Below are 13132 nucleotides of genomic sequence, written 5' to 3'. Positions count from 1 at the left end.
AGCCAGACACAAAGGTGTGCAGTATGTATGATTCCGTTTACAAGAAATTCTGCAGCAGGCAAAACGAATATATAGGGACTGTGAGCAGATCAAGGTTTATATGGAGCTGGGAGATGGAAGGATTAACTGGGAACCATTTGGAGTGTGGTATATGCTTTATATCTTGATTGAGGTGGTGGTTAGCTCTAATCCCTGATTTTTACATGTAAGTAATTTGAGATCAGGAGAAGTCGGGTGAATTGTCCAAAGTGATGTAGCTTAATAATCAGAGAGAAGACAGGTGGATCTGATTATCAGTAATTGTTTCTATTACGCTAGGTAATGAGTCAGTAGCAACAGTGCTTCCCCCCAAGCCCGTGGCAAAACCCTGACCCAGCCTTTTATACAAGTAGAGCAGGGACATGAAAGTACACCTCTTGTGCATTCCAAACACCTACTCATAAGCACAGTTGACATTCTCACGTGTTCTTTATGTTGACTTCTTTACGTTTGTATTTACATATCCAAACAAAAACTTTTCTTAATATTTCCTTTTGAGTAATCACACTCTAATGTACAGGTTTAAAAATTATGGTAACAATGCGTAACATAAAATTTACCATCATAACCATTTTTAAGTGTACAGTTCAGTACTGTTAAGTTGATTCACATTGTTGTGAAACCAATCTTCAGAACTTTTTCGTCTTTCAATTCTGAAACTCTACACATTAAACAGCAATTCCCCTTTGCCCCTTCCCCCCGGTCCCTGGTAACCCCATTCTACTGTCTGCTTCTATGAATCTGACTACTTTAGATACCTTTTCTTTTTAAACCCATGGACTCTGTTTACTATAGTTTTCCCAACTTTTTTTTAAAAAAGTATTTATTTATTTATTATTTTGGCTGTGCCGGCTGTTTGTTGCAGCATGCGGGATCTCTAGTTTCGGCATGCAGACTTCTTAGTTGCAGCATGTGGACTCAGTTGTGGCATGCAGGCTTCTTAGCTGTGGCATGCGGACTCTCAGTTGCAGCATGCTTGCAGGATCTAGTTCCGTGACCAGGGATTGAACATGGGCCCCCTGCAATGGGAGCATGGAGTCTTACCCACGGGAACACCAGAGAAGTCCCTAGAAAGCTTATGCAAGTGGAATCATACAGTATTTGTCTTCTCGTGACTGGCTTATTTCATTTAGCGTAATGTTCTCAAGGTTCATCCATGCTGTAGCATATGACAGAATTTCCTTCCTTTAAAAGGCTGAATGATATTCCATTGTATATATATATATATACATACCACAATTTGTTCATCCATTTATCCATTGATGGGCATTTTAATTGTTTCTACTTCTTGGCTGTTGTGAATAGTGCTGCTATGAACATAGATGTGCAAGTACCTCCTCAAGATTCTACTTTCAGTTCTTTTGGATATATACCCAGAAGTGGGATTGTTGGGTCATATGGGAGTTGTATTTTTCATTTTTTTTGGAATCTCCATACACACTCATAAAGAATGAATGGGTCAAAGAAGAAGTCACAAAGGAAATTAGAAACTGCTTTGAGACAAATTAAAATGAAAGTCCATCATACCAAAACTTATGGGATGCAGCAAAGGTGTGCTAAGAAGGAAGTTTATAGCTTTAAATGTGTACATTGAAAAGACAAAAGATCTCAAATCAACAACGTAACTTTACACCTCAAGAAATTAGAAACAGAAGAATAAACTAAAGCCAAAACTAGCAGAAGGAAGGAGATATATAAGAGCAGAGATAAATGAAATAGAGAAGAAATACAACAACAATAGAAGAAAAGTCAATGAAACTAAGAGTTGGCTTTTTGTTAAAGCTACACAAAATTGACAAACCCTTAGTTAGACTCACTAAGGAAAAAAAAAATAGAAGACACTCAAATAATTAAAATCAGAAATGAAAGAGGGACATTACAACTGATACTACAGAAATTAAAAGGATTATTAGCGAATACTGTGAATAATTGTATGCCAATAAATTGGAAAACCTAGAAGAAATGGTTAAAAGTCCCCCAAACAGACAATCTAGCAAGACTGAATCGTAAAGAAATACATAATATGAACAGATCGATTAATGAGGAAGGAGATGTAATCAGTTCTCAAATATCTCCCAGCAAAGTAAATCCCAGGACCACATGGCTTCACTGGATTATTCTATCAAATACTTGACAAGGCGATGTCTGAGATTGCTTGTGTCTGAATCACCTTGATGAGGGAGGTCTCTAGCCCTGTTTAGGCACCCGACATAGTTGGTCAGCCGGGGGACTGCGGTAGCTGTTAGCTGGCCCCCTTCTACGCTTTCCCCTTGGCAACGTTATTTCTGGAGGAATGTGGGTTCTTGCAAATGACTCTGACTCTTCCTATACACCATACATAGACCACATGCCCTTACTGCTCCCTTTAAAATGTGAACTTTTCCCTTTCATTGCTGGATTTTCCTGAAAACGAGTTGGTTGCCTGGCATTCTCCAAAGGTCACCAATAAGGTTCCTCTTTGTTGTTGCTATTGTTGATGAGTATCATTATGAACTCCTGGCTTTTGAACATGTTGGTGGGCTTCAAACCATTGTTATGTGGTGTTGAGCAGAGGAGTGAAATGATTTGACTTGCGCTCTGCTGCTGGGTTGAAAGCAGACAGGTAAGGGAGCCAGGATGAAAGCAGAGGGGCCAGCTGGACAGCAGTACAGTCCAGGAGATAGATGTTGGTATCTTGGCCAGGGTGGTGGTAATGGAGGTGGTGAGAAGTGGCTGGCTTCTGGACATACTTTGAGAGAGGGGCCGAGAGAATTTCCTGACCAGTTGGATGTGGAGTGTGGGAGAAAGAGAGCACGCCAGGCCCCCTCCGAGGTTTGGGGACCGAGCAAGTGGCATTTGTGGGTCCAATGCCCTATCTGTGTTTACTTTCACTTCCAGTGCCACACAGGGAAAGCCCCAAGGTTGTGAGTAGCAGGACTGCCCTGACAGCGGGCCACACAGGGAAAGCAACGGCTCCTCAGAGGAGTTCATCTGAGGCCTGGTCGTAATCACTCCATCGTGGAGTGATCAGCCCTGGACGGATCTTTACTCGTAAGCGTGCCCTGAGACAACATGGAATAGTTAATGTACAAAAGGCACAGCCCACAAACCTGGAGAGCCTTAAGTATTACAACCCAAAGGAAGCTGGTTTCTAACAGTGTAATTACCATAATCCTCCCTCCCCACAAGCCACTGGTATGATTATCTGCTGGTTCCCTGTTTCAGTGGAATGTGTTAAAAATAAAATACCCTTAGTGAATCCACCTATGGGGAAGAGAATTGACACGATCTTATTTCTGCAGGTGCCGAAAAACTTCCAAATCTTTTCCCATGGTGAATTAGATATGTTGGAGGGGAGAATTTGTGGGCGGAGGGGTGAACAACAACACAACTCCTAGGAGTGAATAAAAGGTGAGGTATAACCAGGACACTTTCTAAGCGTGCCTGTGGCTTCAGTATCCAATACAGTAGATGTCAGAGCAAAGAAAATGAACAAGAGCCAAAGAGAGGCCTTACAGAATGATGAAAGGATCAGGACACCAGGGAGACATAAAGATCCTAAATGTGTATGAACACAAACAACAGAGCCTCAAAGTACATGAATCAAAAACTGGTGGAGCTGAAAGGAGAAAGAGCCAGATCTATAATTATAGTGGGGGCCTTCCACACCCACCTCCCTCTTAGCAAGTGACAGAATTACCAGAGAGAAAATCAGCAAGGATATAGGAGACCTGAATAACACAGGAAACTAACGAGATCTTCATGACATAAATAGAACAGTCCGCCCACCAACAGCAGAGTACAGGTTTTTCCCCGAGGGTCTCTGTAACATTCACCAAGTTAGACCATCTCCTCGACCATCAGACAAGCCTCAGTAAATTCAAAAAGAACTGAGGGACTTCCCTGGTGGTGCAGTGGTTAAGAATCCGCCTGTCAGTGCAGGGGACACAGGTTCGAGCCCTGGTCAGGAAGATCCCACATGCCGCGGAGCAGCTAAGCCCGTGCGCCTCAACTACTGAGCCTGCGCTCTAGAGCCCTCGAGCCACAACTACTGAAGCCCGCGTGCCTAGAGCCCAAACTCAGCAACAAGAGAAGCCGCCGCGACGAGAAGCCCGTGCACCACAGCGAAGAGTACCCCCTCTAGCCGCAAGTAGAGAAAGCCCGTGTGCAGCAACGAAGACGCAACGCAGACATAAATAGAGAAATTAAATTATTAAAAAAAAAAAAAGAAGAATTGAAATGTCCCAGAGTGTGTTCCCTGGCCACGATGGAATCAAATTAGAAACCAGTAATAGAAAGCAAAAAGAAGAATCCCTAAACACTTGGAAATGGTGGCTGACACATCATTCCAGGTTATCATTCACACCCTTGTTATAGAAGAGCTGAAGTGAGGAAGAGTTGCCTGCTGAGCTGAAAGGCATTTCAGGCTGGCCCAAAAGAGAGCTCACCCTGGCTCTTTCAAACAGAGTATTGTTCAGGGCAAGGCTGGAGGGAGGGAGACAGTTCAGGAGGCTGTGACATCAGTGCCACCTGACATTAAAGCTCCTAGTGCACCGGCAAAGGAAGTCCAGCTAGCTTGCTGGTTGTTAGTGGAATCGGTGTGGTGGCTGATTGGATTTGGGAAGCACGAGAGAGGTATTGGTGTGGTTGTTGGAAGGTCCTGAGAGAAGGCAAGATTCGGGTGCCTTCCTGGTACATATATGACTGGTGTCCAGTCTAACCCATGGACGCATACACCTCGGTTCCTTATCAGTCCTGCTCCACTGTGTTAAAAGTTTCAACGCAGTTGTCCTCTCCTCCCTCCTCCTTCTCCTCCCTCTTTCTCCTCCTTGTCCTCCTCTTCCTCATCCTGCTCCTCCTCGATTCTTCCCCTGATAGTGCCATCTGTCGGATAAGGCTGTCCTCTCTGCACAGGCAGAAGAGTGTCCTTTCTGAGGTTTGTGGGATTGGTCCCTTAGGCCAGGTTGGCACTGTGCCTGCCCTACCATCCTGTTAGCCTAAGACATGGTATGTGGTAAGTGCACCACAGATGTGTCTTCAAACCTGTATTTTTGTTCCTCTTTTCAGAATACAGTGATGGTGGTAGACCACCTCAAGGAAGAAAGAAAGGTTGTAGTTCTTTCCCAGGTAATTCTGGCAAGAGGAGCCCTCATTATGAACACGGTGGGGGTGAGCCTCAGCCCTCACACCTCCAGGAGGATGATGGAAACGTGGTGAAGAGGGATGTCCAGGAGGACCCCGAAGTAAGACAGTAAGTGACCAGGCAGCAGGGTTTGTACACAGCAGCCCCTGGGACTATGCACCTCTCTCACTCTCCGTGGACTTGTTTTTCTTCTGTCACTGCAAAACTGAAGCATGCTAGAAGTGAAATAATGGTTGAGCAATCCTAATTGTAGTGCTGGTGTCAAAGAGACGAGGGTGTACAGAAGACTTTCTTAGCACGTATGGCCACTCACCCTCCTTCTCTCCACATCCCCCCTGCAGCTCTCCCTGTACCATCCGAGGCAACGAGAGGAGTGTGAGATGGCACAGTGAAGGCCACATGCATATGACTGTGTGGGGAAACAGAAAACCTCTGGAGAGAGAAATGCAGGAGAACACACAAGATGGAACCCCAGGGAGCTGGTTCAGGGTCACCGTGAGTATCCTGAAAAATGTATGGAATGTGCAAGAGAGAAAAGTCAGGGGGAGTTGTGTTGGTCTCATGTAGAGATGCTGGTTTATTTCACTGGGGACAGCTTGTAAGCTGTCCTTTTTATGACCAGGAGTTAACAATCTTGTTCATCTAAGGGCAGATTCAGAGAAGCAGTGTAAAGGGAACAGGCTGACTGTGAGGAGAACGGAGGAGCCTGTCTCAGAGCAAAGATGGAAACTACTGCCAAGGATATGGAGCAACTCCACATTGGAGGTCTCAGTTTGGCAAGCTGAGTGTGGGAGATGGAGGGTCGAGCCTCTGGAGACCTTGTCTGAGGGGCAAGCAGTGTCTGCACTGGGTAGGATCTCCTGGAAATTTATAAAAGGAAGATCATCTCTGACACCTTGATTATTTGGAAGAGAGTTTGACTGGAGAGAAAGAGTATTTAGGAAATCCATATTACACACACCCATAAGAAATCATGCCAGTGGTCCCTTCTTTAGAAACCCTGTCAAGCTCAGTAGAAGGCTGGAAAAGAACAGGAAAAGGTTCGTCCTCCAGCCTAAATTCCCTGTTGTCTGTCCTCTCTCCCATCCCTTCTTTTCATCCTAGATTCCTTATGGGGTAAAGTATGACAGGACATGGCTAATGAACTCAATCCAGCGCCATTGCAGTGTCCCCTTCACTCCAGTGGACGTAAGAGAGGATGCCGAAGCCAGACGCGTGGGCACAGGGAAGGGGGAGAGAGAGACCTAGTTCAGCAGGGTCTGTTGGCTTCTGATACTATTGCTGTTGCATTCAATCCCTGTAGTTCCACTTTGTGAAAAATGGGGCTCGGTTCTTTGTCCAGGAAGCTAGCACTGCCTCTGCATTGATGGATGTCAGCTACAAGATTTGTGACGAGGAGAGCCGAAAGGTGTGTGTCGCAGGCATTACCTGTACCTCATCCTGAGGAAGGAGTACAGGCCAGGGGCTGGCTGTTTTCTTTGGAACTAGAGTTCCTGGTGCTTACCCCACCTCTTCTTCCTGCAGATACCTGTGTTTGTCAGCCCCTCCGCTGCTCCCTACTCTGTGCGGTATAAGTTGAAGCCAGAAGAAATGGAGCAGCTAAAGGTAATGCAGACTCAAGGCATGTTGTGTGCCAGCGCTCAAACCCACCTCTCCTTCCTCCAGGCCCCCGTCACCCTCGCCCCCGTTTTCCCTACCACCACCACAGCCTCAGAGCGGCTCTCTCCATCTCTAACTCCGCAGCTGACCTTGATCAAACGATTTAATGTCTCCAAGCAAGCTCTTGACCTCCAGAGGCTCTGCGTTGACCCAGGTGCGGCTGACAGCAGTAATTCTAGGGCGGGCGAGGGCAGAGGGGTCTTCCTGGAGGGAGACTTAGGGATGGTAACGTGGGAGGGGCTGGTGCTGGCCCCAGACCCCACTCAGCCATCTGATTCCCTCCCCTCTCCTTCCTGAAGACTTGGTGGGCCATGATATTGATATAATTCTGAATCGAAGAAACTGCATGGCTGCCACCCTGCAGATCATCAAAAAGAATTTCCCTGAGGTGAGGCTGTAGGCCCAGTGCTGGTATTAGGGTAGGGGGTGGAAGAGATGGGGTGGAGGGCAGATTTGTCTCCAAGGTCCTAGATAGTAACCTTCACTCTACCTCTTCTTGCCCCAAAGCTGTTGTCCTTGAACTTGAGCAGCAACAAACTGTACCAGCTGGATGGCCTGTCTGACATTATACAGATGGCCCCCACGGTCAAGATCCTGAACCTCTCCAAAAATGAGGTGAGAAGAGGGAGCCAGATCAAAGTTGGGTTGAGAGTGGGGGGGCGTGTTAGTGGCCATCAGAGTGATGACAGGAGGCAGGTGAAGGTACCTGTGGGGGAGGGAGGGGGCTGGGGGTGCAGAGAGCCGGATGTCCCTCTTTCCCTGGGATTCCTTTTCCCACTTCCGCCCCATATTTCTCAGCTGAAGTCTGTGTGGGAGTTGAGCAAGATGCAAGGGCTGAAGCTTGAAGAGCTGTGGGTGCAAGGGAACCCATTGTGTGGCACCTTCCCAGACCAGTCCACCTATGTAAGGTCAGTGTGAACACCCTGTCACCCTTCCTGGTGACCTTCACCCGTGGGAGCCTAGACTATCTGTGACAGTGCCCCTTTGCCAAAGGTGGCAGCCCTGGTCTTCTGGGAGGATCACAGGCCCCACCTTCTGCTCTCTCTGTGCCTATCACCGGTGAGGAGTTTCCTTCCCCTGACCTGCTCACCTCTGCAGGGGCTCTGGGGTCTGTTTCCAGCTCTCTGCGCCCAGCTATATTCCGCCAAGGCCTCCCAAGAGTGTGCCGCAGGAAGCAGGGCTTCTCCTCCTCACCGGGACCAGGAGTGACCAGCCTTGATCCAGATGCTGGCGCCCTGGACTGAGAAGGGTCCTCCAGTCCAGGCCCTCTTGCTGAGAGAAGCCTTCCTTCTTCGTGCTGAGATGGCGTTTGCCTCCCCCGTTCTGAGAGGGGCCCTCTTCCCCTTCCTCCAAAGGGGTCCCCCCTCGTCTCCCAGGTTGACATGGGGGCTTTCCTGCGCCATGCTGAGGGCTGAGGCCGTGGGTGGCTGCTGTCATGACATCCATTCTGCTGGCCCAATGCCAGGAGCTGGAGCCTCCTTGGGAAAAAGCAGGGCTCCTTGAGTCAAGGGGCCAGACGTGGGCCCCCGCCAGTGATCAGAGGGCTTCCTGAGGCAGGAGTGGAAGGCAGAGGGCAGAGGTGGTAGAGGAGACAGAAGGACAGGGCTCTCAGGGGCACTTCCCATCCCTCCCTGCACACGTCACATCATCCCATCTGGTCCTTCACAGGAGCCCTGGGCAGCCTGAGACAGGTACGATTCCTCAGATAAAGAACGAACTCAGACAGGTGCAGGGGTCATCAGGAGAGAAGACGGTGATCATAAGACTGGGCCACGGATCCTCAGCCCCATACTGAGCTGGGACCTGACCCTTTCCTCATTCTGGGGGAGATGTGCCCCCATGGCGGCCCTGTTTCCCATGCCCAAGTCTGGCTGAACTCACACAGGTGACAAAGTTTCAACCAGCATCCAGTGGGGCCCCAGCCCAACATGTGCATATTTTCCATTCCTACCTGGTGTGTCTGGGCGATTCTGGGGCAGGTGAAGAGCCGCAACAGGGGCGCCGTTTCCCCTTTCTTCTCTCTTCTTCCCTGACCCCGACCACGGGAGAGCTTCTTTCCCTTCCCTTTGTTTTCTCTCTCTCCCTTGTCTCTGTGCCCCTATGTCTCTCTCATCTCTCCCCTCCTACCTTCACTCCCTTTCTGCCTTCATCCCCTCCATCTCCCTCCCTGAGCCCCACCTCACTCACCTCCCTGGCCCAGCATCCTGGGCCATCCCTGGGGGGTGTCCGGGTCTTGCCAGAGTGCTGGACCCCCAGTGAGGTAGCAGAGCCCCGGGCTCCCACCCCATTCCCTCTTCTCCCCACAGCCTTCAGTGGGGCCCTGGAGGAAGGAAGGGAGGAGAAGGAAGCCCTGCAGTATGGGTTTGAAATGCTGCTCCCTGTGGCACTGGAGAAGGGAGTGCGAGTAGTCTGGGTGGGAGCTACCCAGACGAAGGAGAGGAAGGGAGGGAGGGAAGGAATGTTAAAGTGAAGGAATTGAGAGAGATGAGGAGACAGTGCCTTTCAGACAGTAAGATGACAGATGCTCAGTGCTCAACAGGGAAGTGGACCGAAAACCCTTAAAATCAGAAGCAGAGGTGGGCAAAGGGCGCTGCTGGATGGGCCAGAACACACTGATCTCTGTTTATGGTATTACTGTTTTAACTCAAAGGAAGCATTGCAGCCTTGAACTATTAACCACCTCTTCTCTATTTTTGGTTTTGGACAGGGCCATCAGAGATCGTTTCCCGAAGTTATTACGCCTAGTAAGTGCCTACATAAATCATTGTCTCTTATGAATGTCAGTGATCTCTGTCCTGCCCTCAAGCCCTTTGGGTCTTGCCTAGATCACATATTAGCATCAGAACCTTAACCATTTTGGGGGGCATGGACTCCTGAAAATGACATGGATAGACTTGCTGGAAAAATACCCATAAATACACACACGCACACACACAAGTTGAATATAACACTAGAGACTTCCAGGACCTCATGATGAAGACATCCAGTGTAAGCTTTCCCATGGAATTTCCAGGGCCCTTTCACACCTGACCTCTGACCCTCACCCTCCTGGGCCCATCCTTTTCCCCGATCATCCAGGGCAACTCCCCTGGTCTCCACTCCTGACTTCCTCTTCCCTTCTCCAGGATGGCCAGGAGTTACCGTCACCAGTTACCGTTGATGTTGACACTCCCTGCGTATTAAAGCCCTGCAAGGTGAGGAAGAGGATCAAACAACATTTGGGGTGTTGCAGGGAGGCTTTATCCACTGCATAGTCTCAAATGCCATTTGATTCCAGGGCAGCTACTTTGGATGCGATGAGCTGAAGAGCCTAGTCCTGCAATTCCTGCAGCAGTAAGTACCTCTGGGAAGCTGAGCAAGGGGGAGAGGGCGAGGACAGGTGAGGCCACCTAAGCACAGGTCTGCTCAGGGGAGTTTCCAAGTCTCATTTGAGGTCCAGACCACAGAGATAGACTGTCCTCATTGCTCCCGCTCAGGTTCTACTTGATCCATGACTGTGGAGACCGACAGGGTCTCGTGGGTGCTTATCACGAGGAGGCCTGCTTCTCCCTGACCATTCCCTTCCACCCCGAGGACCCAGCCCCGTGAGTATCACAGCACAGGCTCTGCTCCTGGGCCGTGTGGCTCCCCAGGAGACACAGGCCAGCTCCTGCAAACACCCACCACCCACTGTTGCTCTCTGTCTCCTAGAAGCAGCTTGTGCAAGTACTTCAAGGACAGCAGGAATATGAAGAAGCTCACGGACCCCCGTGAGTGTGTGATGGGAAGACTGGGTGGGAAAGGGCGGTGAAGGGGTCAATCATAGGGCCCAGGCCATGGCAGCCCCTGACCGTCGCTCGCTTCCCCTCCCCTCACAGACCTGCGGGTCCAGCTGCTGAAGCACACAAATCGTGTCATTGTGCACACCCTCTGTGTGTTGCCCAAGACTCAGCATGACTTAAGCTCCTTCGTGGTGGACACGTGGTTCCAGACGGTGAGCGCCTGCTTCCTCCCTCGGGCGGGCCCAGGAAGCCGCAGGTGGGTAGGAGGTGCAGGTGGTGACTGGGCGCCTGGGCTCTTCCCTTTCAGGAAACGATGCTCTGCTTCTGCGTCAGCGGGGTGTTCAAGGAAGGTGAGTGTGTGTAGATTCCCACCCCAGATGCCCCACTGCTGCCTCCCCCTGGCCAGGCTCACTCCCAGAACCACCCAGCTTCCCTGACCCCTTCCCTTCCCTTCCCCTCCCCTCCCCTCCCCTTCCCCACTGTGTTCTCCAGCCCTCAGGCTTCCCACAGACAATCCAGGTCTGAGCTGTGTCCATGCCTGTCTGCCCTGCACACCCTGTGCGTTGGGGACACAGGCTGCGGAGTTTGGTGGCTCTCATCCCAGATACTCACTCTGAGAACTTGGGCCGTTACTTAACCTCTCAGTTTCCTCATTTGCAAAATGGGGTAGTAGTATCCACCTCTTGGGCGGCTGTGAAAAACGCATCCCGTGAACCTGTGTAGTGGTTGTCAGGGGCCCTGTCACTGGGCGCAGACTGCTCCTATAGTTGCCCTCCCGATTCCCGACACCCTGCCCCCGTGAACAACTGCCCTCTCAGCATGAGTGTCCAGTCACAGCCTGACTGGGGACCGCCGGTTGAGCGTGTACAGCACGTGCGGCTCTAAGGGGTACTGTTGTTTGTTTGCTCTTGAAGTGGAAGGAAGTTCTCAGGGCTGTGTGCGTGCCTTCACCCGGACCTTCATCGCTAACCCTGCCAGCTACTCCAGGTGAGAGCCCTGTTGTGGGCGGGAATGCCCATCCCCGCCTGGGCTCAGGGGCTTGGGAATGTGGTGGCGCAGACCTTAGGTTTACTCGGTATTGTGGAAAGCCAGCAGGGAGATCTCAGGAGCAGTCTAACCTAGTGGTTAAGAAGAGCATGGGCTCTGGAATCGGCCTATGCGTTCTCTCCTTGACCCAACACTCACTCGCTGTGTGACCTTGGTCAAGTCACATGACCTCTCTGTGACTCAGTGTCTTCTTCTGAGAATGGGGATCAGAGCGTCCACACCTTGGGCTGTGGTAAAGGGTAAATGCGAAATTGCCCGTGGGTTGGGGATAAACCTATAAATCGAGTGAAGATGGTAGACAGTCTCTCCAAAGGTGGGCTCTGTGGGGAGGGCCAGAGGTACCAGTCAAGGAACCTGGGAGACAGACACAGGAGGGGCGTGGAAGGAATCTGGTTGCTGAGTGCCAGTGGGAGCAGAGTCAATATTGGGGGTGTGGGTGTCCATCCAGGCGTAGTCTGAGGGCCCATTTTTCCTTCAGTCTGTGCATCGTGAATGACGAGCTGTTTGTGAGGGACGCCAGCCCCAGTGAGACCCAGAGTGTGTTCTCCATCCCAGTGCCTACGCCCACCTCCAGCTCCATGCACACCCTCTCCCAGGAGCAGCAGGACATCCTGCAGGCGTCCTCCACCCCACCTGAGGTGAACCTCTAGTGGTCTCAGAAGTGAATGCTGGGTTTGCGTGGGGATAGGAGGGAGCTGGGAGGAGTAGAGGAGTGATTAATGGGAACTTGAAGGTAATTATTTTACATCTATTTTTTTTTTTTTTTTTTAAAGAATTTTTTTTTAAGGCATTGTTTACTTTGTTTATTTATTTATTTTTGGCTGTGTTGGGTCTTCGTTTCTCTGCGAGGGCTTTCTCTAGTTGTGGCAAGCGGGGGCCACTCTTCATCGCGGTGCGCGGGCCTCTCACCATCGCGGCCCCTCCCGTTGCGGGGCACAGGCTCCAGACGCGCAGGCTCAGTAATTGTGGCTCACGGGCCTAGTTGCTCCGTGGCATGTGGGATCTTCCCAGACCAGGGCTCGAACCCGTGTGCCCTGCATTGGCAAGCAGATTCTCAACCACTGCGCCACCAGGGAAGCCCTACATCTATTTTTTTCTTACAAACGTTTAGTTGTGAGAAATTCCCTAATTTCATACTAATACCTTTCCATGTATTATAAAATACAGGTTTCCTATCTTATATACTGTTTTGAAACTTCTTTTGTTTATTATTAGTACCAGCATTTCCTCTCAGTATATGTGAAGCTACATTATTCTTTCTAAGATCAATATATTAAACAATTGAATTCCAGGAAGCCATAAGCTATTATTGATAGGCATTTACCTTTTCACTTCTTTTTCAGCATTACATGCTGTGGCATCTGCTCATTCTGGTACATACATGTTGGTAAACTTGAAGGCGTGCTCTTGTAGCATAGATTTAGCTGTGACGTTGTGTGGTCAAGTGTCTCCAGTTTGGTCCTAAGGGAGGTCATCTATCCTCCCCCACTACAGGTGCTTTCAG

General features: G+C 49.9%; 1 protein-coding gene across 1 annotated transcript; it reads left to right on the top strand.

Annotated features, from left to right (window-relative positions):
- The first annotated feature begins 5117 nt into the window (after positions 1–5117).
- On the top strand, positions 5118–12278 carry LOC132357996 (nuclear RNA export factor 2-like). The gene is made up of 18 exons (XM_059911939.1): positions 5118–5269; positions 5503–5656; positions 6266–6349; positions 6465–6575; positions 6686–6766; positions 6905–6974; positions 7120–7208; positions 7328–7435; positions 7619–7728; positions 9528–9564; positions 9946–10014; positions 10098–10153; positions 10297–10404; positions 10511–10569; positions 10678–10793; positions 10889–10931; positions 11496–11568; positions 12107–12278. The coding sequence occupies exons 2-18, from the start codon at positions 5561–5563 to the stop codon at positions 12276–12278; spliced, it is 1482 nt and encodes a 493-aa protein (XP_059767922.1). The 5' UTR covers positions 5118–5269; positions 5503–5560.
- Positions 12279–13132: the final 854 nt, after the last annotated feature.

The sequence above is a fragment of the Balaenoptera ricei genome, chromosome X, assembly GCF_028023285.1.
Source record: "Balaenoptera ricei isolate mBalRic1 chromosome X, mBalRic1.hap2, whole genome shotgun sequence".
NCBI lineage: Eukaryota > Metazoa > Chordata > Mammalia > Artiodactyla > Balaenopteridae > Balaenoptera > Balaenoptera ricei.
The sequence above is the reverse complement of the archived record's forward strand: the minus strand, read 5'-3'. Positions and strand labels throughout refer to the sequence as shown.